At 39.9% G+C, this 25,768-nt stretch overlaps 1 protein-coding gene across 7 annotated transcripts in view; it reads right to left on the bottom strand.

Annotated features, from left to right (window-relative positions):
* slc38a3b (solute carrier family 38 member 3b) overlaps nt 1-24,364 on the bottom strand; it is a 28,991-nt gene extending 4,627 nt beyond the window's left edge. The window contains exons 1-15 of one of the 7 annotated variants that reach the window (XM_039797200.1): nt 24,196-24,363; nt 22,298-22,348; nt 19,724-19,822; nt 15,442-15,627; nt 15,131-15,151; nt 14,911-14,992; nt 14,702-14,817; nt 7,949-8,022; nt 7,360-7,452; nt 5,230-5,311; nt 2,521-2,603; nt 1,632-1,690; nt 1,096-1,269; nt 860-939; nt 670-770 (exon numbers count right to left, since the gene is read on the bottom strand). In XM_039797200.1, the coding sequence (XP_039653134.1) occupies nt 670-770; nt 860-939; nt 1,096-1,269; nt 1,632-1,690; nt 2,521-2,603; nt 5,230-5,311; nt 7,360-7,452; nt 7,949-8,022; nt 14,702-14,817; nt 14,911-14,992; nt 15,131-15,151; nt 15,442-15,548 (1,072 nt within the window). In that variant the 5' untranslated portion in view covers nt 15,549-15,627; nt 19,724-19,822; nt 22,298-22,348; nt 24,196-24,363. The other 6 variants (XM_039797201.1, XM_039797198.1, XM_039797205.1 and 3 more) reach the window with 6 other exon arrangements.
* Nucleotides 24,365-25,768: the final 1,404 nt, after the last annotated feature.

Raw genomic sequence — 25,768 nt, 5'->3', positions numbered from 1 at the left:
ACTGCATATAATTATATGACCAAACAACCATTAGTGAATTAAAACCATAGATTACAACCTGTTCAAAACTGTCACTTTCTCCTCTAAAAATGTAAAATTATTATTAATTTTGTAACAATTTGCTTCCACTGCTGCATTACAATTTTGTTTAAATGGGTTTAGTATTACATAGAAAGCAGCATCTCCTCATCACAAAATCAGGCCCTGTTGATTTTTTTGATTCTGACAAATTATTATCTTTTCTCTTATACGGTCACCAGTGGGAAATTGTCTCTGTGCACAGGAAGTAAAACATGTTTGTCAGTAAAACATAAACTTTATTTTCACAGATGATTTCTGGATAATGGTGTCTTTAAAGCAGTTTTGCCCAGTGGAATCATTTGCATGGTCATAGGTTAACATTGCAAGATCAAGGCAGTAGCAAAACAAAGTATTTTTATTATCAGAGTCACCTCAAACTATTCTTTTTTTTGTTCTGCTTTTACAAAACGCATCTCCCAGCTTTGCTGCCCCTTTAAGCCAAAGCATCACTCCATTTGTTTTTCTGTGTATCTTTTGACAATGACAAATATCCATTAATGCACTAACTCTCTGATTTTTGCATAAACATTATTATTTCTCCCCTAATACTTTAAACACAAACTCCAAAAAAGTGAGGCAACTTCTCACCATAAAAGGTCAAGTAGCCAAAGAGAGCTGCCAGAAAGTACATGGTGTACATGACAAGGATGGAGATGTTGGACACCTTCTGCATCTTCTTCTGCGTTGGACTAAAATCAGAGAGTTATAAGTTATGTGAATGCCACATTCTGCAATGACATGTCATAAAATATTTGCAGGTTACAGAGGGGTGACTCACTTGCGGAGCTCAGTGTAGATGGGGAGGACCTCAGGGTGGCAAACAAAGGCAAAAGCCAAGATGGGAATGGTGTATGCTGTCTGTGAAGAACATGTTGACACGTGACTTGCTATGATTAGCAGTGCAACCGAGCCTCCCAAAATCAGTGTGGGAACTCTGCAGACGTCAACACTTGTGGCCTTAGTGTTTGAAAACAATCTAGATAAGCAGACTGTTTCTTCACCTCGGCTGCCTACCTGTGAGTTGATGGTGAACAATCCTGGGGAGCATCGGGAGTCATCATCCTCATGAACCAGATTATTGGTGTACTCGTTGCCGTGGCTTGAGACATTCAGGCTGAGGTGGGCAGCTGTACTGTTGACTGAATACTCCTCGAATGGGCAAGGAATCTGGAACTTCTTATAGATAACCTGTAGCGAGGAAGGTAAAAATTACAACAGGTGGAATCAAAGAAAAGACGTAAACAAGGGACACAAGGGATATGTCAGAGTCAGTAAACAAGGGCTCTCAATAATCACTGCAAAGCTAAAAAAGAAAACGCCATTTCACATCAGATTAGTGTGACTCAGCCTCTAAGTACTTCAGTTTAACTCTCAATCTTTGATGTGTATTAGGCAGCTCTTATATTTCATTATATATTATCAAACATAGCCACATACCACTGAAAATAGAGATGAGGGTGAGGAAGAAACGAGGGTGGGAAAGTGAGAAATGTGTGCCAAGATGACATGCTAGAACACATAAGCCTCCTTGTGAAGAGGGACCAACTTACCGCAGAGAGAAAAAACACCATACAACTGAGAGAAAACCCACTGGTGTAGCCAAGGTAACCTAAAAATAAATAGGAAAAGACAGTTAATGTTACAGCTTCTGATCCATTTAGTCTAACAGTCAGAAGGTTTCCTACTGTTCTATAAAAAAAGGCATCTGCAAAAAATGCCCTCATCAGAATGACCTCACAGCACTATGAGACCAGAAAGAGCATGTTTATTTCGTGTGTTAATCGGGCACCTGCTGTTTCCTCTGCGAGTGCTGGGATAAAGACGCACACTAATTGCTTGACTTTAAGGTGACTGCTCCATCAAAATGTCATTATCTAATTTGGCTCAAAAACAGGAAACACAATCTTAATGAACAAATCCTAAAGATAGAAAATGTTGCGTAGAAATAATTTAAACCGTAGTCTGTTAACACTAGGAGGCAGGAAGTAAGGCCCTGGAACAAAAACTGGAATTTATGGAAGCCCAATTGCACCACAAAAAGAAACAATAGACAAAAAGATATGCGTGATAAAAAAATAAAAACACCCATGGTAAGTCAAAATTATGAGTTCGGAAGTCTATGTATCTCATAATTTTGATTTACGCTGTTTTTTTTATATCATGCCTAACTTTTCTTTTTTTGGCAAAACTGGGCTTCCACAGTTTCCCAGTGGTTGAAATGCAGGTGAGTTCCAGGAAAAGTTCCTGCGGCGAAAAAGAACCACAAGTATTTCCCCTGCTTTCAGCGTGAACAGATTACAAGTCTAAAAAGTTAGATACTTGATATGCCTCACTCACACCAATTGCAATAGACTAATAGTTCTTTGTCGTGGATACCATTATCTCAGTTAATTTGGGAAGATGAAACAGACCAGGTACAACTGTACTAGTTCTACTCACCGAGCTGTTTCATTAAAGCCAGGGGCAGGATGACACCGGCAGAGACCATGATGACTAGGTAGTTTCCATTCAAGTACCACAGACTGTTTGGAGACAAATATAGTTTACTTTGGTGAGCTCAATATTTCAAACATTAGCACAGGGACACAGTACAGAGAGACAGACAAAAATACAGTGGAAAAAGTGTTGGATGGTGATAAATTGGTTCACATTTAGTGAAACTCTTGGTATTATTATTATTTTTTTTTAAACAGTCTGAGAGGAGCACAACGTTATTAACTGGTTCAAATGGTTGATGTGCTGCATTTTGTCAAACCAACAGCAACCTGCTGGGAACATCGTTGGCCTTGAGATTGTGGAAAAACAACTGCTTGTGTTGCTCTTGACAGAAGTACTGGAGTAGACTGTTACGTAACTGATGATTTATGAGACTGTTCACAGTCGCAGAAAAGGAAGACATAGTGCAGCCTAAGCAAGACAGCACTGAAGACGTCAGTAAATATTACCAATGTCAGCTTGTTCCATCACACCATTGCCATCTCTGATTTTTTAGTTCTTCCTAACCAACCCCCCAAAACACATCTCTATTACTCACCCCATAACACCCAACATAGTTTCCACCTTAAAGGATTGCATAAACAGTTCTGGGATCAAGTCTAAAAAACATGTGGGGATGGAATGACATATCCAATCTTAGACCTGCTTCCCCCTTCAATCCAATAGGGGGACCATGCTGCTATATCATCATCTGCTATATCATCATGGGCAGTGGTGGCCTAAAGGTTAAAGAAGTGAAACCTGCTTCTTTAACCGGGACTGGGAGGTTGCTGGTTCAATCCCCAGACTGACAGGATAAAATCTGAGTGGGGAAAGTGAAAGAGCGGCGCTTGTCCTTCCCTCATTACCACCACTGAGGTGCCCTTAACCCTGACTGCTCCAGTGGAATGGCTCAGTGGCTAGCAGGCTCAGTGGCTAGCAGATCAGACTGTGGTTGTACTGGGCATGAATGTGTAACAGGTCGTTGTTGCAAATTGTTGTTCTCAATTGACTTACCTTGATAAATAAAGGTTTAAATAAATATTCATTTATTCATTTATAAACAAACATAACTCCTGTTCTTAACACGTGGACTTGTGGGTCTGACTGGCTCTGTATCATGGTGTTCTGTGTTGACCTAATCTTGAAAAACATGAGATATTTCACTAGCTTGTAATCAGTCCCAACATAATTATATATAGTAAACAGATGTGTAAGTGGTTCTTTGCAACAACCTTTATAGTTATGAGCATAGACGTGTTTCAGTCCTTGAGGTGAGCAACTACCAATTTACTCTAATGGAATAGAAAAGACTCTCTCTCTCTCTCTCTCTCTCTCTCTCTCTCTCTCCCGAGTCCCTTAAAAACAGTGGAAGTCACACAAATCTCTGGTTATGTCCTCTTTGGACATTTGGCCAGTTGGCCATTTTAGACAATCAGCTTTCACATGTGAGATGAAACGTAGGATGCTGTAAATCCTGAGCTGCATAGGGAAATGCAAGTCAATAATCTACAAGTCTTTACAATATTAACATTTTTGTGACTTCACCCTCATCACTACAGCTCTGAATGAATTCCTGCTGCTTCCAGATATCTGACCTTCTCCTTGTGTGACCATGCAAAACCTCAGCCCCACCACCCGCTCCTCGTTCCACCCTGTTCTCCTGACACATCGGTTATGAACAGCAAAAGCCACTAAGTGGAAGTGAACAGTGTGTGTCTGGGTTACTTAGTGTCTGACCTGAGCTGACCTGTCCTTATGCTCGGCCTCAGAACTTGGAAGCCATGTTACACCACCTGCTGCTGTCATTTGTGTGTGTGTGTGTGTGTGTGTGAGTGAGTGAGTGAGTGAGAGAGAGAGAGTGTCATAATACTTGCACTACTTCAATTTCAACTTCTGACCCTGAAATGAATAGACACAAATTGAATATCCAAAATGAATCAATGATGAAGGGTTATGGCGTGCCCTTCAGAAGGCTTAGACGAAAGTGGTTTTTAAAGGGCATGGCATAAAAATGGAATAACACACTAAAGTCAACCAGGTCAGGCCATATGCTTAGATGGATATCAAGTGTAGAGGATGGTTAACACAAATTGTGCATGTATTTCATTTGATGTATGCAGATTGTTGGCCGTCTGGATGTTTAGCTCCAACATGTAAAACACAAGGTTGGGATGGGCTGCTGATATTTCTTTAGTGAGTTTTTTTTTTTTATCTTTCAGGTCTGAGATGTTTTAGGGGGACTGTTGCAGTCGCTGAAATCTCTTTTGAGCACAAGGTCTGTTTTTAGATTTGGACAGGCAGCTGGAATCCACTTTAGTCCTCTGTGGCCTTATGCAGCGTGTCTGTGTCTGTGCCACAACTCTGACGCTTTGAACACTGCTTGCCTCAAAGCTCACAGCACTGAGGGTTTATGTTGTGTGTAGACATACTGCAACTGACAGATAGTGCCCTACCATAGGGCCCCTGCAGCTCAACCAATTACAGGCTGCCATTCTCATCACACTCCCACCCTGACTTAATCAATGAATGGTGCAAACTGAAATATTCTTAACCACATAGTCTACCAGGCCCCTTGACCACACAGTGTCTGAGCTGGACAGCAGGCAGGAGTCACATGCATTTCACTCGCAGCACAGAGATGTTGAAAAGCACTTAAGTGATAACACTTACTCAGAGTTGGGATCTGCCTTCAGGAAAGCTTGGATGACCAGCGGCAACTCAGATTTAACAATGTACAGGTAGCTGGACATAGCTGTAACAGACGAGAAATAGAATAGGTGAAAATGTGTGGCCAAGCATGCTTTTGTGCAAACATGCTGCATATTGAACAAACAGACTTCATCAGCTAAGCCATGTCCCATTATGTTTGTGTAAGTGACAGAGCAGTAACTACTACTGAGGACCCTGAGGTCATGTTTTAGCAACCTTTCTACAATTTAAAAAGAATTAACACATGGTGGTATTTTATCGGCAGATTCAACTCAGTATATTTAAATGTGACAACTTTTAGGCTGACAAAAAACGGTCAGAATTGCATTGCTTTAAAACAGCATTAAGATGTTCATGTTTGGTCGAGGGTTGGGGATTCTTGACCTCAGTATTTTGAAAATCCTGGCCAAGGCCCTGGAAAGTGAGTGACTGGCATCAGTGAGCCAAACATAACACTAGTCAGTGATAATCATCCTCAATTCATGTGTAGTTATTGCACCTACTTTACCTGGGGCTGAAAATCTTTATAAAAAACCTTTGCATTCAGTCTTTGAGCATTTCAAATTTAACCTATTTAAATCATGCTGCTGAAGTAGTGCTGGAGTAGGTCAGGCCCAAAAGGTAATCACCAAAGTAAATCAGAGAGTCCGCTTTATGGCCAGAATATCAAAGTTTTTGGATGAAAAAACAAAACTAATTCTGGTAGGAGCTTTAATTCAGCCTTATTTTGATTATGTGTGTGGCTCATGGTACAATGGTGTCACAGGGAACCTGAAACAGGCTTCAGACGTGTCAAAATAAATTAACTAGGCTTATTTTAGACCTCCCCATAAGAACTCATCTGGAATCTTCCCACTTTGAAAGGGTGGGATGGTTGAAAATTGAGGATCGAGCTTCTCAGTTGCAGCTGGGTATGGTACATAAAATTGTTTATGGAGATGTTCTCAAATATTTTTGAAATTATTTTAATAGAGTAAATGAAGTTCACAGGTACTCCACTAGGCGTAGCTCAACATATTTTGTACCCCCCCAGATCTAAAACTAATCTGGGCAAACAAACAGTCTTTTATTTATGCTGGAACTACCCTTTGGAACCGGTTACCTGGTACACTTAAGACAGTCAGAAGCATAGGCAGTTTTAAACCGGATTTGAAAGTATGGCTTAGGTGGCAATCATAGTCATTACCTATTTTTATTGTTTTAATTTTTTTGTATAACATGGATGGATTTGTTTAATGTATGATGAACGATTGATGTGTGACCTGCTGCCACTTGTCCTCTCCCCCTGCCCTTATTGTGACCACAATGGAAATAAGTCTTTGGGCTTTATTGTGTCATCCCTGACTATTTATGTATTTTAATGTATGACACAGAGTACTGTTTCATATTTTATATTTAAGTGGTCAAATAAAATCAATCAGTTAACTTAATGACTTAATGAGTCTAATCATGTGTATCCACAAAGCTTTGTTCAGAAACTGCCATACATGCTGTTCAGTGAGTGGGAGAACTCTTGTATTTGCCAGCAGCACCCGGAACGCAGCCGTTTACCAACACGTCTCCTGATCTTGGATCTTAAAGCTGTAGTGCGTAACTTTTTTATATAAATGAACAACTTTCGCATGCAGAAACTCGAGCGAAGATAATTACCTCTTCTGAAGAGTCCATCATGTTTTTTTTAATCCTCCGTGTCCTCCTTGGCTACTTGCAACTGCGTGGAGGAGGTGTTGGGGGTGCGTGCGTGCGCAATTATGGAAGGTTATTTTACGTGGATGTGCCGACAGTTTTGTTGTCATTACTTAGAATTCCTCATGGGGGCAACAGAAACTACGCACTATAGCTTTAATACATCCTTATATTCAAAAGCCAAACTGATACTAGTGGTTTGAGAGGATGTAGTTTGTGTGTGTGTGTGTGTGTGTGTGTGTGTGTGTGTGTGTGTGTGTGTGTGTGTGTGTGTGTGTGTGTGTGTGTGGGTAAAGTAAAGGTAAAGGTATAAACTCTGAGTAAGTATATCTCATGTTTTCTGCTACAGGGAGTTTGCAAACAGTCGACACATTTGCAAACACATGAGTCACATTGGTTCCTCACCTCCAATATTCTGCAGCGTGATTGCTATACCAGCAGCCATTTTTCCAGGAGTGCCAAAGGCCCTGTACCCCAGCTGTTCATAAGCTCGAATACCTGTTAACAGATTACAAACAATAATATTCACTATATTCAAAATCAAAATCAAAAGGTTTTACGTCTATGATTGGTGGGTGAAGACCATTTGTAATTTTTCACAGTTTTTCACACCAAATTATAGAATAAACTAATTCATTAATTTTCCTCCTTATAATTAGTCTAAGTTAAGCAGACTGGAAACCAAATTCTTCTAATACTAATCATTCTGGCATGTAAACAACCATGTAACTGTCACAAATGTATGTTATAGTGTGATTGTTAAAAGCAGTCAAGACTATAATTCCCTTTTAATCTGTTCCCTTCTCTAGATTAATTTGCTGGAAGTCATGCATGGTTTGTCATTTTGACTAAATGGTCCTTTAACCAGTTTAACTGTATGAGATATAGCAGAACTGTTGGATTGTTGGAAGTCTACATATAATTCTGATAACATAACTATACAGTATAATACTATATGTCTTTACAAAAGGCTGAGACATGACACAGGGCTTACCCACAATTCCAGAGGATTTGAGCAGCAGATGAACAGAGTAAGATGACAAGGCTGCTACTGCAGTCAGAAGAAACCTGTGACACAATAAAGAAGGGGCGGTCACATACCTATACTATAGTACACCTCTATGTATGTCAACATTATATTAAACCAAATTCTGCATTCCCTCTGTGATTATAATCCTGGCATTCATCTTCCATCCATTTCCGTATGCATTACAATCAACCATTTGCATTAAGTTGTAATGTATTGTGCATGTTCTTAGATGTTTCAAATGTGACATAATATATGTACACAGTTCGTGGTTTGATCTGAAATTGTGTATTAATGAGGGGGGGGGGGAGTGCAGTGGTGGCTGATTTTCCACTGTCTTGCCATTGCATGAAATTTTAAAGTGGATGCTGCTCGTTGCTTCAAAATGCTAATTATACAGTATTATTGTGACAATATACCAAATGTTGAAGCCAATATTCAGCTTGAAACAAGATGGGGCATTGTTAAAATAATAAGCATTTTTAAAAAAAGAATATAAATGCTCTCCAGCCAACAAATTATATTTCCCATAACCCTTTTGTCTCTCGGAGTTGCAGTGGTCTTCCTGCAGAATCAAGTCAGCACAAGGTTCTCAGGTCAGCATTCCTAATGGGTCAGAGGTTGATCCCAAATCCATAACCTTTCTTAGACCCTTTCCCAGCATTTCTGTACACTGTATTTCTTGTAACAACTGTAGTGAAAATACCACTGGCCCTTGTCTGTATAGGCAGAGGGACAAAGGCCGAGCCCTCAGATTCCACTTCGGAGCAGCATTTCTGTCCAACCTCCATCAACTCATTTTATAGGTTTGCTTTTGAAAATATCATATGTTGTTTGATGCCTTGTGTAAAGGAAGAAAAATCCTCCCCTGGAACCTGACGCCTTCATGACTGCTCTATTTCTGTGTCTCACTGGAAATAAGCTGACGAGGAATGAGAATGTCTACTTGTAACTCTGCTGGTGGATCAAAGATTCTTTTGACACTACAGGCTATGATCTCCAACAGGGCCACAATAAGGGAAATAAAGTTGGTAGTCCAAAGAGGTGCCACTGAGGCAACAAGGACCAAACATCTACAGCAAACGTGTACGGACAAATGAAGCTCAGCGTAAATTCTATAAGGAAGACTTCCATGCTTCACATTTCTCTCTCCCAACCTAATCAGCTGCATTGTCATCAGCTGAATGTGGGCATTTTACTCTTTCAGTTAAACCAACCAGATTTGCCACAATCTCCATGAGCTATCCCGTTGTTGAAACAAACTTTAAATCTGTTCTATCTCTGCTGCTGTCAGTTGTCATTTCAGGCAAAATCAACGTAACCCGCCTCAACCCCATTCACCTCCAGTTCTTATCATTCCCAACACCCAGCGTTCCTCCATCAGAAGCCCCGCTTCACATCAGACCCATCCAGATCTTTGGGCTTCCTTTATCCCTTCATCACCTCCACCAGTGTCTAGACTCCATCGGGGGGATATTCTTATATTTCCACGGCCTCTATACCCCTTATAAATAAACTTTATGATGGAGTCTAATCGCCAAAGACTCTAAACCTATCTACCTGTTATGCACCATGTTCATTAAACTCATTTAACTCTTAAATTAAGTATCTCTTGATGAAAGACATATGGACATGTAATCAAAAACATGTAAGTCACTATAGGGTAAAACATTGCAGATATTCTTAATCCATGTGCCCTGAAGCATTTGACAAAATAACAATGCAATGCGTAAGAAAGCTTGTTTTAACGGTTGATTTATTTTTCAACGATATGGTCTTATTTAACTTCGATGAAGTGCTAGCATAAAGATATGAAGGCCACAAGAGTGTTTCACTTGAAATAATACATAAATAATTGCATTCATGTACCTGGAAATTTTTAAGAATTAAACTTTTTAATACAATAAAAACATAAACTAAAAGCAAACAAAATTACAGAACACTTAACAGTAATATATATATAATGCTTTAATAATTGATTTTCATGTTGTCTATCTCAATAATGATCAATAATAATAATAATGAACTACATCCAAATGTCATATTGTTAATCATACTGGAGGTGATATCCTTTCACCTACATCTGTTGACTCATTCAAACCTACAGGTTTTCCATAGCTCTAAGGCTCTAAGTCTATGTTTTGTGAATCTTATAACAGGCGTAAAACATCACTGTATGTTGGCCTTAGAGACAAACAGTTTACCAATTAAGTTTTATGTTTAACTTTGATTTAAGTGCTGTTTATTGTATGTTTTGTTCGACATAAGTTGTCATGATATTAAAGACTGTTAGGCTTTAGGTTGGTTGTCTCAGATTGCTGTAAAAACTCATGTATATGTAACAGAAATGTCTGCATACACAGCAATGATCCAGTTACATAGAACCAGTCACTTACTACTAGGAGCTACTCTTTGAAAGCTCTAGCATTGAACTGACTTCCTATATCCATAGTTGATTTTATCATGGAGGATATTCTCTAATTTCAGTCCTGCTTGCTCTCTACAGCTACTCAGGCTGCATCTCATCACCCTTATTTGATAGCTCCTTGACTCCTCGGTCGTCGGCTGAACCGGAAGTTGTTCTGTCCCTCCTCGGTGAAGGCCATCTCAAAGATTTTATTTCTGCCCCAAGGAGTGAGGAGCGAGCATCGAGGAGGGATCACTGAGGAGCCATTAGCGTGGACACACAAGAGCAGCCTTCCCGGAAGCTGTGCAGCTGAAGGAGTTGCTAACTCCGTCCATACAGCTGACGAATTCATGTGACGCTTCAGAGGAAAGGACGTCTCATCTCTCTAATTTGCTTGTTGCCTCTCTCCTCCCATGATTTCCTTGCGTCTCTCCTGTGCCTCCTCATGGGAGGGACTAAGACGCAAGGAAGGGAAGCAAGTGGAGGACTCGAGGAGTTAATTTAAGGGTTATGAGATACAGCTACAGACAAAAGCCCTATTCGCACGGGATAAGTATTACCTGGGGACCTCTTGTAGTTTATAAATTACCCCCACACGTCTGTATTTCGTCTGGCGCATTCACACGGGATAACTGAAGTCTGTATTTTACTCAAATTTACAGACATTATCCCCCGGATATGATGTCAAAACTTTTCATTTATAATTGACAACGCAGCCAGTTAGACCCCAAATCACAGAGATGCCGATTCGCACGGGACTAATATTATCACAGGACCTCCGTTTTCGGCGAAATATGGTAGGTCATTTGCGGGGGAATTATTACTTTACAAATTACAGACACGACCGATTCGCACGGGATTAAGATCACAGACAACCTCCGCGATTATTACAAATGACTGGAGGTCACCAGGTAATACTTATCCCGTGCGAATAGGGCTATAGACTACATGGCCAAGACCACCAGGATCACAGTCTGAAAGCAGTATTCTGCAAGGAGCAGAAGGAAGTAAATAAGTAATCCAGATGCTTCATAAAGCGGCAACTTCCAGGTCTGAAAAGTGAAGCCAATACGGAAGTGCCTTAAACTTGCATTCTATCTAATTTCAGCAGGGGGCGACTCCACTGGCTCCAAAAATAAGTCTCATTGTATAGAAGTCTATGATAAAATGACCCTATTTCTCACTTGATTTACCTCAGTAAACATTTTAAAGGGGTGATAGAATGCAAAACCGATTTTACCTTGTCATAGTTGAATAATGACAGTTTAGTGGGTAAATAGGACATACATAGAACCTCTAAATCCCATTGACACCTCTTTCCTCTGCAAATCTCACAATTTGAACTTGCCTCTGAAAACGGGCAAATCTCAACAAGCCGCCTAGTTGACGTCAACTCGGCGGCTCCTCGTCATTTGGCTCTAGTCTCTCTCTTTGTCACGCCCCAACATTTACATAGGCTACACAACTGACCTGAGATCAGGTAGTCTTCTGAATCTAGGTCGTGCAGATCTCAGAAATTGTATACATTGTTCATCTGCTATTTTACCATTAAATTCACTTCTGAGACTTTTTTATGCGAGAAATCAACTGTGTAGAGGTCAAATATGGGCCTTTTTATGAAAATGTATGTCTAATTGCAAATTTTGTCCGACTGTGTGTCGGAGTTCAGCGGCCGGTGCGGCCTGTGTTGCTGCCTCGCCGCCTGGCCTGCCTTCCTTCACAGACCCCGGCCTGCTATGAGGTACTTGGAGCTCCGTCACGGCTGGCAGCCCACAGCACTCCATACCCGCGCAAAGTCACTGTTTTTGGGTGAACGGACTACCAAACGCCGCTGCCTGGACAGAGCTCCAGGGCCTGCAGCTCCCCTCTTCCTGCTAAATGGCCGGTGTGTGTGAGTGAGAGCGCGGTCAGCGAGCTTGTTGCGGTCAGCGAGCTTGTTGCGGTCAGCAAGCTTGTTGCGGTCAGCAAGCTTGTTACGCCAGCAATCTCTTACCGCGGCTTCCAGTTAATCTTATAATGTGTGTAATTATAATGTGTTGAGTTATTTAAACAAACGATCGGGGAAATAAATGCCTCTTGTCCGCGAGTCTCATTGATAGAGCCTGCGGCTGGATGGAGCTCTATCAATGAGAGCTAGCTAGCCTCCTCTTAGAATTCCTCTGAAATTCACAAAAATTTATAAAATTGAAATCGGTCACCATTGTTAGCTTTATTAGACCTTGGGGTAGAGGTTATATAAGTGGCGTGACGAATCTCAAACTGTAAACATACTCTAATTACGCCGAAAATGAAGCTAACTAGCCGCAATCTGTACACATAGGATTGAAGGGACAGTTGCAGCTAACGAAACCCCTAGTGTTCACAAAAATTTATTAAATTGAAATCTGACACCATTGTTAGCTTTATAAGACCTTTGGGTAGATGTTACATAAGTGGTGTGACGAAATTCAAACTGTAAATATACTCTAATTACGCCAAAAGTGTAGCTAGCTAGCTGCAATATTTTCCCATTGTATTGAATGGGACATATAGCTAGCTAGCTGCCCCTCCTAACAAGACCCCTCAGTTCATAAAAATGCCTTAAATTCAAATCGGACTGTTAGCTTTTGTTAGCTTTGTAAGACCTTGGGGTAGCTGTAATATAAGTGTCGTGACGAAATTCAAACTGTAAATATATTATAGTTATGCCGGCAGCCGGCCGAGCCCCGGTAATGCAGTAATCCACAAAGGGTGACTTTGCCCTGGGTATGGAGCCCAGCAGGCTGCCGCTTTCTCGTCAGACTGTGTGGAGCTCCTAAAGTCTGACACGTCTTACCAAATTTGCAATTAGCCATCAATTTTCGTAAAAAGGCCCATATTTGATCTTTATATAGTTGATTTCTCACATAAAAAAGTCTCAGAAGTGAATTTGATAACGAAACATTGCAGTGTCTGGAATATGAGATTCTGTCGTGTCTCTAATGTGTGTGTATTTGGGATTCGCTCAACCAATCAGCGCGCGTCTCTAATGTGTGTGTATGGGGATTCGCTCAACCAATCAGCGTGCAGCTCATCTAAATATTCATGAGCATACCATATTTGGAAGAAAAGCTCTTGTTACAAATAGGGCCACAACACAGGGACGCATAAGGGCCAATAAAATATCAACCAGGCCATTTTCAGCCCAACCAATGTTACATACCCCATTAGGAGACCTTAAGGAACTGTGTGAAATACCCTATATAATCATTCTATCACCCCTTTAATAATGAGTTTATTAGCTAAGCACAGCGCCATTGAAATCATACAGTACATGACACTAGCTTAGCTGCGTCATCCTCCCCAGCTCTGCCCTCTTGTGCAAATATGGTCACTTCTGGTTTCAAAATACCAAGATGGCGATGGCCAAAAATGCAAACTCCAAAGCATACTTTGCAAACTTCAAAGCAGCAGTCCACAAAAAAAAAAATCTGTGATGTCACTGATGCTACATCCATTACATTTACAGTCTATGTGCCTCACACAGGGTCTCGAGGTTTGGTTATTCTGGGCTGTGGCCTTTCTGGGTTCTGCAGCCTACTGTATGGGGCAGCAAGGGCGGGGATGGGAGCCTGAGAAAAAGGGTATGAGGAGAGGTGGGCATATCATGGTACATGATACATGATACATGATACATGATACTTGATATATTACAAGGTGTCATGACAGATACTAAATCACTCCTGTAAGTAACCAGCACCACCCTTGCCCTTAATCGCACGACCAAAGCAAGCCATTCCTCAACTTGGGGTGGCTGTGGCTCAGAGGTAGAGTGGGTCGGCCCTCAACCACAAGATTGGCGATTCGATCCTCGGCTCCTCTGGCCACATGTCAAAGTGTCCTTGAGCAAGCCACTGTTGTTCCCTGGATGGCCATGTGGCTGTCCACTGCTCCTAATACTGTATTGTATGTGACGAATAATAAAGTTTCTAGTTTCTAAAACTGTAATTCCTCACAAAGTACCTTAGAGAGTGTCAGGACTCCATAGTATTTTTGGCAAATAGTTTGTTTCTTTTTTTTTTTTTTTTAACCACTCTTTCAAGTGCATTAAACCATTTAACAGACTCCACTCTCAGTAGTCCACAGAAACACATTGATATGTTAACAAACTGACTGACAACCATTAAGTAGTGACTTTGCCTGTGTTTGAGAGATAGATAGATAGATAGATAGATAGATAGATAGATAGATAGATAGATAGATAGATAGATAGATAGATAGATAGATAGATAGATAGATAGATAGAAAAAATATTTTGTTAATTGCCACCAATTGATAAACACATATTTACTTACAAGAAGAGGAGTATGCCAGTGTTGGCCATGGCATACGCCAATCCCAGGATTCCACTGCCCATAATAGCATTACCCAGGTTGAAGACAGACATGCCAAAAGATGTCTTTCCTTCAAACTGAGAGGGGTAAAAATAAGAACATACAATAAATGTCCAATTAGAAAACATAATGCTCGCCGTGTTGTGTGATGTTTGTAAACTTGGACTTACATCTGTGAAGCGTATAGGTTTCTTTCCATCTTCACTGGGCAAAAATTCCTCATTCTCCAGTCCTCCATCAGGATCATCAAATCTAGGGGGCAAATTAATGACCATTAATTAATTGTCATTCTATCTCTGTATAGAGTGTTTAAAATTGCATTATATTATTATATGCATTAAAACAAATGGGTGGTTAAAAAACCCTTCATACAAATCTCCACAGACATACCTGATTGTCTGTGTGCCATTGCTGTAAAAGGATCCACCCGATCAGGCGAGCAACATGCATTTAAAAAAGGGAAAATGATGCAGTCAAACTGTATGTTGCTCACCACATCCACTATCCTGGTCAATATTAATGGCAAACTCTTATCGCAGGGACAAAGGTATGTACCTAACTTTCACACAAGCATAACTAATACAGAAAGACAAAAGGTATAAGAATTGCTTGACACATGCTGTGTTAAAATGCCGTTAACAGCATGCAAGCGACAAAGAGCAGTCATTCATCTGCGTTTAAAATAAAGGGAGAACACTCACTGATCCTCCTCTGGTAACATCTTCATTGGCACACCCATGTCACCTCCGAGGTCGTGACTTTTCCCGTTGAATAAGATGTTCATCTCTGACTGAGTAGGTTCCATCATCCAAGTTGTAACAGATTTGTTTTGGCTTGTATGTGTACGATGAAGATGATGCTTTTTAGTCACTCAATTTCTTGAATATCTAGGGCAGAGGAAGTATGCACATGAATCACATACAGTGTGTGAGTTTGTTGATGCAGTATGAACTAACACACTTTGAATGTTTAAAGTCCCTGAAAACATATTTTCTCAGTCAGCTTCTTACTATGTTCCATGGGGTCCCATGTAAACACAGTTTTCTGCCAAAGCTCAAACGGTTTTGTTTTTTTCACATGAAAGATTTGTGTATTTTGTTTTGTTTTGTCTCTGCTCTTCTAACTGGTTTGAAGTGGGCGGGACTGGGTTGGAAAAAGCTGATGTCACGTATTTCCATGCACCCATCCGGATTTAGCAGTATCTTGTGGGGTTGATTGCTTCTGTTTCCACACAACTGTCAATCTGATCAAATCACACCCTGACAGTCCTGATGAGGCAGAGAAGTGTCGTTTTTGACTCTTAAACTATTAAATAAATAAATATTACTAATCTCTTATAAACTCACATTAGTGTGGGAAGGATACAATTACTTTGGTTCATTTTGACTTTTGACACCAAAGAAATTACGTATTGTAAAAAGGGTAGGCATGTAACTTCAGCCATACCACTATGGTATGTTGCTTTATACAATGTAGTTTTGATGGCTGTAATTATTTCCAATTCATTTTCAATGGTAGTGTATCAGCTCAATCAGCATGTTCATGTACTGACTTTTCTGTAAGTTCTGCGAACAATGGTGTCATGAATCCTTATATTCAATATCTGTCTGTACAACAACTGGGAAGCGATGACGCAGTTCTACTGTTGATACAGTGACTTCCAACACTTGAGACCTGACCACGTTCTCTCACTTATTTCTATTTGTTCACTGAAACTTGTGCAATACACACCAACATGAATGGTACGTAGCTGTAAAGGAGCACAGGCAGAGATCAAACGCTGGAGGAGTTTCCAGAACTTCAGTATTGAGCAAAGCAAAAGTCCAGACTACACGGTCAAAGGTCAAGGTCTGTTTGAGTTTTGTGGTCTTTTGTTTGCTCTTGTACTTTGTGTAGTTAATGTCACAAGCCTGCAGATTCTCAGTGCTAGTGTTTGCAAGTCACACTATAACACGGTGGTCTTTATGACAAATATAAGCACAATGTGATCAAACAAAATGCTAAATTACTCACAACAACAGGCCTCTAATTACAGAGAAAGCGGTTTGCAAAACAGTTATTACCGTAGTACTATAATCATACATTTCAACAATATCTTTCCTTAATGAGCATGGGGTTTGGTTTGAGGAAAAAAGAGGTATTTCTCAACCGATTAACTATCACTGGCAAACTATAAAGATAAGATCTCTCTGGGAAAATAAGAACTATTAATAACTTGTCATTGCCTCCCATGACCCCCTCTGTGACATAAATAATCCTCTTTGCCACTTCACAGTGTTAACTCAGAGGGACAATAGTGTGTTGTTAGTAGCATCCTCTGTGACAAATGTACAGCAGCTCAATTGTGTTCAGTGTGTGTTCAGCCAGAAGATAACTATTACTGCTATTCACACTGTACTGTTAAAAGGGGCCATTGATACCATGACACGGCAGCTACAAAAAAAGTCACAACAAAGTCACACTACACAACACTAAACACAATAATCAGGTATATAGGCCTATCAATGAATGGTTTCCTAAAATCTTAAGATCAAAATCTGGAGAAAAATCCTATTTAAAAGGTAAAAACAATCATCTAACCTCAGTGAGACCTTCCATTGCCTGATCTAGTGAGTCATTTCACTTGCTCAAAGTAAACATGTCCCATACATAGCCACAGACGTAAAAAGCCCCTGTCATGCCATGTCAATATTTTCTGTTGCAACACCAGACTTTGATATAGATAATTTTCAGAGAAACTGAGAGGAAAGAAAGTGATGTGTATCATTTGTGTCATTTTGAAATGAAGCATGTGAATGTGCCTGTTGGGAGAGGCCTTCAGGAGAATCCAATCACTGTTTTTGTGCATGAACAACCAGAAAACAGTAGATGATCCAGAAGCCACTAACATTTACAGTAAATACAGAAGAGGCTCATTATGGAGCCTTGTGATGTTGCTGTTTTTCCACCCCTATATGAACACTGTTTTGTGCTGTACATTTGTCTGCCTGACAATACACCCTTTTGTAGAACGTGTCATATCGGAGACTGCTACACTTCTTTTTGTCAGTGGTGGTGACAGTAATGCTAATATAACCTAAATTGTTTTTTTTCCCCATTGTGTGGTTTTAAGGTTTACGGTTAATGTTTACAGGTGTTTTTTATGCTTTCAATATCCTGAGTTTAACTAGCCAGTTAGAAGGAAGGAGGATGTAAAAGCTCAACTGGATACACATGTATTTAGCACAGGAAATTATATATATCTAAAACCTTGAAAAACCTTGCCTTTGAACGATTTGAATATATATATATATATATATATATATATATATATATATATATATATATATATATATATATATATATATATATATATAACCGTATTCTTTTTGCTAATAAAATGTATATATAGTTTACTTTTCCTTTGCAAATGGATATTTCTATAGGAATGATTTGATTGTTGCTCTCAGTCAGATCAGGGTTCTATACAGGGTCAAATATCTTTGTTATATTTCAAATACAAATTTTGTGAAGTCAGAGAAGGCCTGCTGAGTATCCAAGGCAAACAAGAATAACACAGTACGGCACACAAACACATTTCTAAAATCATCACACAAGAAGCTTCCTGGAAATAAATATGTCATTGGGTACTCGTATGGAAAACAGAGAGTATGCTTAACTGGTAGACTTTTAATGAATTCATAAAAATTAATTGCTAGCATAAGCCAGTTAGTATTTTCCATTGATAAAATAAAGCATTACCAGGCATTCTCTGGGCTTTTAAGAAGTGTGATAAAGACCTGTTAGGCCACATCAATCTGTTGCGGTTCTCAGTAAAAGTAAAGGTAAACAACCAACAATGTAAATCGAGGCCAACTACCATTTCCAAAATCTAAGTCAAAAACACTAACAATGTGAATCGTGATCTAGCATATTTCACACACTCAGGAGGTCACAGTGAATCAGCAGCATTAACACAACTGACAGAACTGAAACTCTGCAGAACCTTCTGACCTCTACGGACCAAGTCTGATATCAGGTAGCTGTACGCAAAACAAGTTCTTTAAACAGACAAATTGCTGCTACTATTTCTGCTGTGTAATTTTATCTAGCAAATGGCAGGCTGGACCGTTTAGCCATATGTGTGTCTATAAATGTGTCCCTTAAAACGATCCAGGACAGCTTGTTAGAGACTCAACAGATGTGGTTTACGAAGTGATTGTTGTGCTGCAAGCTAGGTACTGAAAAAATGAATACTGTTTGCAGATTTTCAAAGCAGTTTGGGTCATCTTAAGAATATCCTTTTTGTGTAATTTAGTTATGGATACATCGAAAAGAAAACAAAAGATGAGCTTGATTCAACGATATAAATATTGGTGTCTTAGATGAAGAGTTAGTATGATGCTCAATGTCCGACTTACTAGATTATGCACATATGCTAGATTCTTTTGCACCAGTTGAACAATAGCAACACAGACTTGGTACTGTAGTTTAGAGGAGGGGACATTAATTAATTGTTTGTTGAGAGCTGCAAATGTTATGGATAAACAATTACACTTGATATTGCTTAATCTACCTCTCTGCCCATGTCTTGGTTTTCTGAGTGACTCTCCGGCTGAAATCTGCATTAACCTTTTGGTGAGTAACATGCTTTTTATATCAATAAAACACATCATATTAACTCCTCTGGGCTAAGAAAACTGCTATATCCTCTTCTGCTGAGAACCAGCAGCCAATAGTGATTTATGCTGTTAATCGGCCCTAAAGGGGCATAAGAGCAGAAAGTCCCATTTTGAGTTACTGGATTTAGGTGAGGAGGGAGGGTGAATAATGATTAGCTGTTAGATTTTCCCATCTGTTCAACATTAATGTGAGAGGATGGCTATTTATAAATAATTTTACTCTTTGAAAAATGATTTCCTATCTCTTCTCATGTGTGTTGGACGTAAAATAGGGCGTGCACGGGACAAGTGTGTGGGGGGGGGGGTGGCATTGGGCGAGCACATGTAGATGAGGAGTGCCCATGTGGTGGTGTATCAGGAACAGGCACGATGTTCAGCCAACAGCGCCTGGCAGCACCAGCCCGTCTCAGCCACGTGCCTGCTGGGGACAGAGGAACACATGCTCATGTCCTGTGATATCGGCCAACACCTGAATCACATATTCTGTGGCAAAGTGGGCTAAAGGGATTGCTTTCATTATGGTCAACTTCTCATAAACTACAACCCTTTAACGCTAAACATGTATAGATTAAATGAACAAAAGTGTGTGTGTGTGTGTGTGTGTGTGTGTGTGTGTGTGTGTGTGTGTGTGTGTGTGTGTGTGTGTGTGTGTGTGTGTGTGTGTGTGTGTGTGTGTGTTCTAGCAGAGTCATATCACAGATATACAATCTGACCAGGTGTTGGAAAGAGCTTTTTATGGATGCAATATATTGTCCAAAATTGCCTCTTGGATTGCTTTTCAGAAAATCCCTCAAGAGGACACTGGAGCAAATTCATTTAATTTCCATGTCTAGCTCAACAAAAGACACCACCAAATTGTTGGAATATTTTAGCCGACATAAAAGAATGACTGTGTGTGTGTGTGTGTGTGTGTGTGTGTGTGTGTGTGTGTGTGTGTGTGTGTGTGTGTGTGTGTGTGTGTGTGTGTGTGTGTGTGTGTGTGTGTGTGTGTGTGTGTGTGTGTGTGTGTGTGTGTGTGTGTGTGTGTGTGTGTGTGTGTACTAGAACTAAAGTGACGCTGTTATATGTCCTGTCTTTGTGAACCTTGTGATGTTCATTTTTGACACACTGCAACTGCAGGCTGGCTGGCAATTCAAATGGACTGCATTATTTTAAAAGGTGTTCTAGGTATTGTGTCCATCCCCTGAACATAAAAATAAAGTAGAGATGAAGTAGCTCTATTGTTGATAATTGCCATTATGTGCTGGTGTCTGCAGTTTCTACAATAAAGATGATGGGTAATATGTTATAGCTGATGGCAACGATGGCCATTACAAGAAAGTTTATCAAATGTATTAAATACCAAATAACATGTGTTTCAGTGTGTGTTAAAATATGTTTCAGTGTAACAATGGCAACAAATATCGTCTCTATCCATTTATTTGAAAATAAAGTAAAGCGAAGGGGCATACTGAAGTATGAAGAAGAAGCTGTGTTTGAATCAATACTTAAAAATACGCCCCTTGTCAGTTACATAAGGAATCAGTTAACTTCTATTAATCAAAAGTACGTGTTGACAAGCTGCAGGGCACTTTTCTTAGAAACAGCTTGGTAACCAACAGCTGGAAGCAGGAGGTTCAGAGTAATTATACAACAGGTGGGCATTTCAGGCTGCTCTTACACTTGAGCACTCAACACAGATGATTCCCATTTTGATATGTTGCTATAGACCTTTTTCACGGCAGACATGTTGAGACCTCATAGTAGGAAAAGCACAGGTGTATTCAAAACTAGGGCTGGGCAATATATCGATATTATATCAATATTGTGATATGAGACTAGATATCGTAATATTGGGATATGACATAAGTGTTGTCTTTTACTGGTTTTAAAGGCTGCATTACAGTAAAGTGATGTACTTTTCTGAACTTACCAGACTGTTCTAGCTGTTCTATTATTTGCCTTTTTTCCCACTTAGACATTATGTCCACATTACTGATGATTATCTAAAATCTAAGTGTGAAGATATTTTGTTAAAGCCCCAATTGTCAACCCTAGAATATCGCCGCAATATCGATATCGAGGTGTTTGGTCAAGAATATCTTGATATCTGATTTTCTCCATATCGCCCAGCCCTATTCAAAACCATTAATGATGGCTGCATTCCACTTAGGAGAGGCCCTGGTATTGTGCATACTGACTCACTGAAATAGCTTACTGGGACACTTGATGGAATTGAGCCATCGTTAAGGTTATCATTTTCAGCTGTGCTTTTCCTACTATGACAAATTAAAATGTCTGCTGTGAAAAAAGGTATGTTGTTAATAATTTCACAACAACATTGTTAATTAAATCTAAAAACACCCTCAGGACTGACTGAGCCACAAGATAAACACATTTCCGTTTGAACTTTCTCATAAACTGATGAACAAAACATAAGCTGTGTTAGGACAATTTCCAAAAAGACAATCTTTAAAATCAAATGGCCTGCAGGGAACATTTAATTCATTAAATGAATATATGCAATGTATCCGTTTGAATACACAACATCAACAAAGGACTTTCTAATGACTTCAATATAAATAGACAACAGCACATGATATGGTCAGGTTCTGCCCACAGATTATGAGCCCCATGACAAAGATAATAATAACCTGTCTGACACGGCAGATATTCACAGGTCTCCTCAGTGTGACAGAGGAGAACAGCTGGCTGCATAATGCATGGATAAAAAATAAAAAATAAAAATCGGCCTCCACACGCCGCACACCTGCCGACCTCCTCAAACTCTCAGCCTCTTGGTGGGGTCACTGACCACAGGCAAGCTTATCTGTTCATTCTCGTGATGAACCCAGCATGAAAACCCATATAGGGTGTTGGTGTTTAGATAGGGGTCAAAGTCAAAAACATACCCTACCTTGAACAAAGAAAGAACTTCTCCGGATCCTCCTCTTCTGTATCCCAGAATCTGTTAATACAGTTGGTAAGTGAAATTATTCTTATATTGGTAAAGATATATGTTCTCACCAGTACAACCACAGTTTTCCCATGATGACCACTCAACACCTGCATTTAGGAGCCTTGTTTCACAACGCATAGCGAGAGAATGTAAGCCTGACTGAATAAAAATAAAAAGGGCTGCAACTAACAATCACTTCCATTATCTGATTATCTATTCATCATTTGAATATTTGCTTGAATATTGAATTAATATACTGGTCAATAAACGCCTTTACAATTGTAAAAAAAAAAAAAAGCCATATCAATTTCCTAATCCTAAAAGTGACATCTCATGTCACGTGTTTTTTATCTGACCAAGAGTCTAAAACCCAATTATTTATTACAGTTTGCTGTCACATAAGAAAAGAAGAATCCTCAAGAAAATCAGCAAATCCTCACAGTTGAAAAGCTGCCACTGAGATATATTTGGATGTTTTTTTTGAAGATTATTTTGTGGGCATTTTCAGCCTTTATTCTGATAGGACAGCAGAAGATATGAAAGGGGAGAGAAGGGGAATGACATGCAGCAAAGGGCCGCAGGTTGGAGTCGAACCCAGACCGCTGCGTCGAGGAGTAATCCTCTGCATATGGGTACCCACTCTACCAACTGAGCTATCCGGGCGCCCATATTTGGATGTTTTGATTGGAAAATTATGATCAATTGAGAAAAAAATGTGGATTCATTTTCTGTTGAATAAATAATCGTTTTACCTGAAAAAATAAATAAGCTATTCATGTCATATTGTAGCAGATGGTAGACCTACTTCAGAAACTAGACTAGACACCATTCATCATTCTGAACACTTCTCAAAGAAAATCATAGCTTTGGATCACACACTGTCTCTCACACTCAAGGAAGAATGTAGAGCTAACACATTTTCTAAGCCATTTTTTTTTTAATCAGGCACGGAATAACAACACATATCACATGTAATAGACTTACTCAGCAAACACTGATAATGTGCAGCATTTACTTTCCACACAGGGCGCACTTCCTCCACATGGGTATATTTAGCAGACAAAAACAAAGGCGAAGTGCTTTAAAAGACTGCTACTGGTTGTTAAAGATGTCTATATTACTCATGTCCTGCCGCAGACTGTGTGGGCTGTTATCTAGAAATGCGCTATTAGTTTGGCTCGGATATGGTGTTGGTGGTAGGAGGAAAATTAAATTGGTTTTGCGTTTACTCGATGCCATGTGGCTTGGACACCACCAAGGTGAGTGTAGGCTGAGTAAACTGCAGAAAAAGTAAAAAATTTAAAATAACACAAACTGAAACTAGGAAACATTTGCGCAACACTTTCACCAAACAAAAGTAATATCTGCTTGGGAGTCACACATTGGCCATGTAGGGTAATCCAGCTTTTTGTTTTACCTGTTGCAAGGCGACCTTAACCTACAGGCTGATCCGACATGTATTTTGAGAAAGATTAAAAATGGAACACGAGTCGCACAGACAATATGGAAAAGCTGTCACTGACTCTTTGAGGCACATGGTCCTGACATCTGGCGCTCACTGGAGGAGGACCAAACCTACTAGGCTACTCTTTCTTTATTGATCACTCCCTCAATAGGAGACAAAGCCATATGCCATGTGATCATATAGGCTCCAAATAGTCATTTGGTATACCCCACGGCTACAATCCTGTGTTATTGGGGGACATCCTACTATATCCTATATTTTAAAGTAGGCTACTACTTCACAAGCCTCAACCATTCCAAGTTACATGCAAACGTGTCAAACACAGCGGCATCATGATCTGCAAGCAAAACAATGTTTTTCTCTTTAAATAATTAGATTTGTTCAGTCTTACCAAAGGTGCTTGTAACGAAGCTTTCAAGTTAATTCCTGTGATGAGTAGGAATACATGTAATGGTCAGAATGTCTTTCTCCTTGCGTGTTTCCTTCGTGGGCTTTTACGCACATTCGCTCTTTAAGCCAGCGTCTACAAAATGCGCTTTGAGAAATGGTCGGCATTGTAAACCGAAGCTCATCTGTGGGGGTCGCGATAGGTCCGCCTCCTTTGCACCCCCTCCCCCCCGATATCTGCGCTGTTCGCTGTAGATTTCACCACTTGTAGCCTAGGCTACTTCATAAAAAGTAAACCTGAGATTGTTACTCTAGGTTTTGGCATAAAGGAATCGCGCAAAAATGGCAATATAGTCTGCCAATGCGTTATAATATGGTGCGTAAATCCAAGAGCTAATATTATGGAGAGGGTGTGGCTTATTGTCTCTTAATTGATTTTGATCATTGCAACAGACATTTACAAATATGACATATATAATTGCTGCAACAAACGCCTATTCTTTCTCTGCCCCATTCACTCACGCACATTAGTCCAATCAGTTTGGGTGATTAACCTACAGTGATAGTGTGGTATATTTGTCGTTCTCTGCCTGCAGTATCTGATCCAGCAGCTCCCAGCGTGATGCAGCCTGAAATTTGCCACCTGTCAAGAATCTGGAATGTGCAGAGATTACCCCTGCCCACTCATGAGAGAACAAAAGCTGGCACTTTATACAGAGGTGAGGAGGTCATCCTTTGCTTCTGGCAAACACATAGCCTATTAATTTACTAATTGATTTTAATTGCATAGTTGCACAGCAAGCTAAGCCAAAGTCCATATCTGTATTTTGAGATGAAAAAAGAAGAAGATGGTTATGGCATGGTGCTACAACTGAAATGACCCCAGTATGTAACTGTCCTTGTGTAGACATCAGAATAGAATACAAATGTATTGTCCTGCAGTGTAAAATTTGTCTTTAGCTCAACAAATCATAGGCAGCCCAAGAACAGCACAAGGCATGTAATAAAAAAAAAAATTGTCAGAAATACAAAACACTGACCACCAGTAAAAATGTAAAGTAGGCTAAGTGAAAAACAGTAAAACACACACAAATACTCTTGAGCAAGAATGTTATAACTGGATCAGTTAATAAACTCATACCACACACTGATCATAACATGGATATATCTACAATGTGTTTTACAATGTGATCACTCCAAGTGTCTAGAACAAGAAGCCACCAAGCAGAAACTAGTCTATATTCATGGATGGAGTAAGTGGCCCTTTTAGCAAGGCCATGTTGGCTTGATGAAGTTTACATTATTTTAATCCTTGTTTACACCTCCATGAACAGGGTCATCTGAGTATTTCCGAAGGGGGCTTAATGTGTGTTGATATTTATAGATAGTGACACTTTTATTCTGACAGGAAGGGCGTTCCACAGTCTCGGAGCCACCACTTCAAAGGCACGGTTACCTTTTGTTTTTAGTCGAGCGCGAGGGACTACCAGTAAGGCCTGGTCAGAAGACCTAAGTGATCTACTGATGATATAAGAATGGAGCAGGTCAGATAAGTACACAGGTGCCTGACCATGCTG

Source organism: Perca fluviatilis, chromosome 4, assembly GCF_010015445.1.
Source record: "Perca fluviatilis chromosome 4, GENO_Pfluv_1.0, whole genome shotgun sequence".
NCBI lineage: Eukaryota > Metazoa > Chordata > Actinopteri > Perciformes > Percidae > Perca > Perca fluviatilis.
The sequence above is the reverse complement of the archived record's forward strand: the minus strand, read 5'-3'. Positions and strand labels throughout refer to the sequence as shown.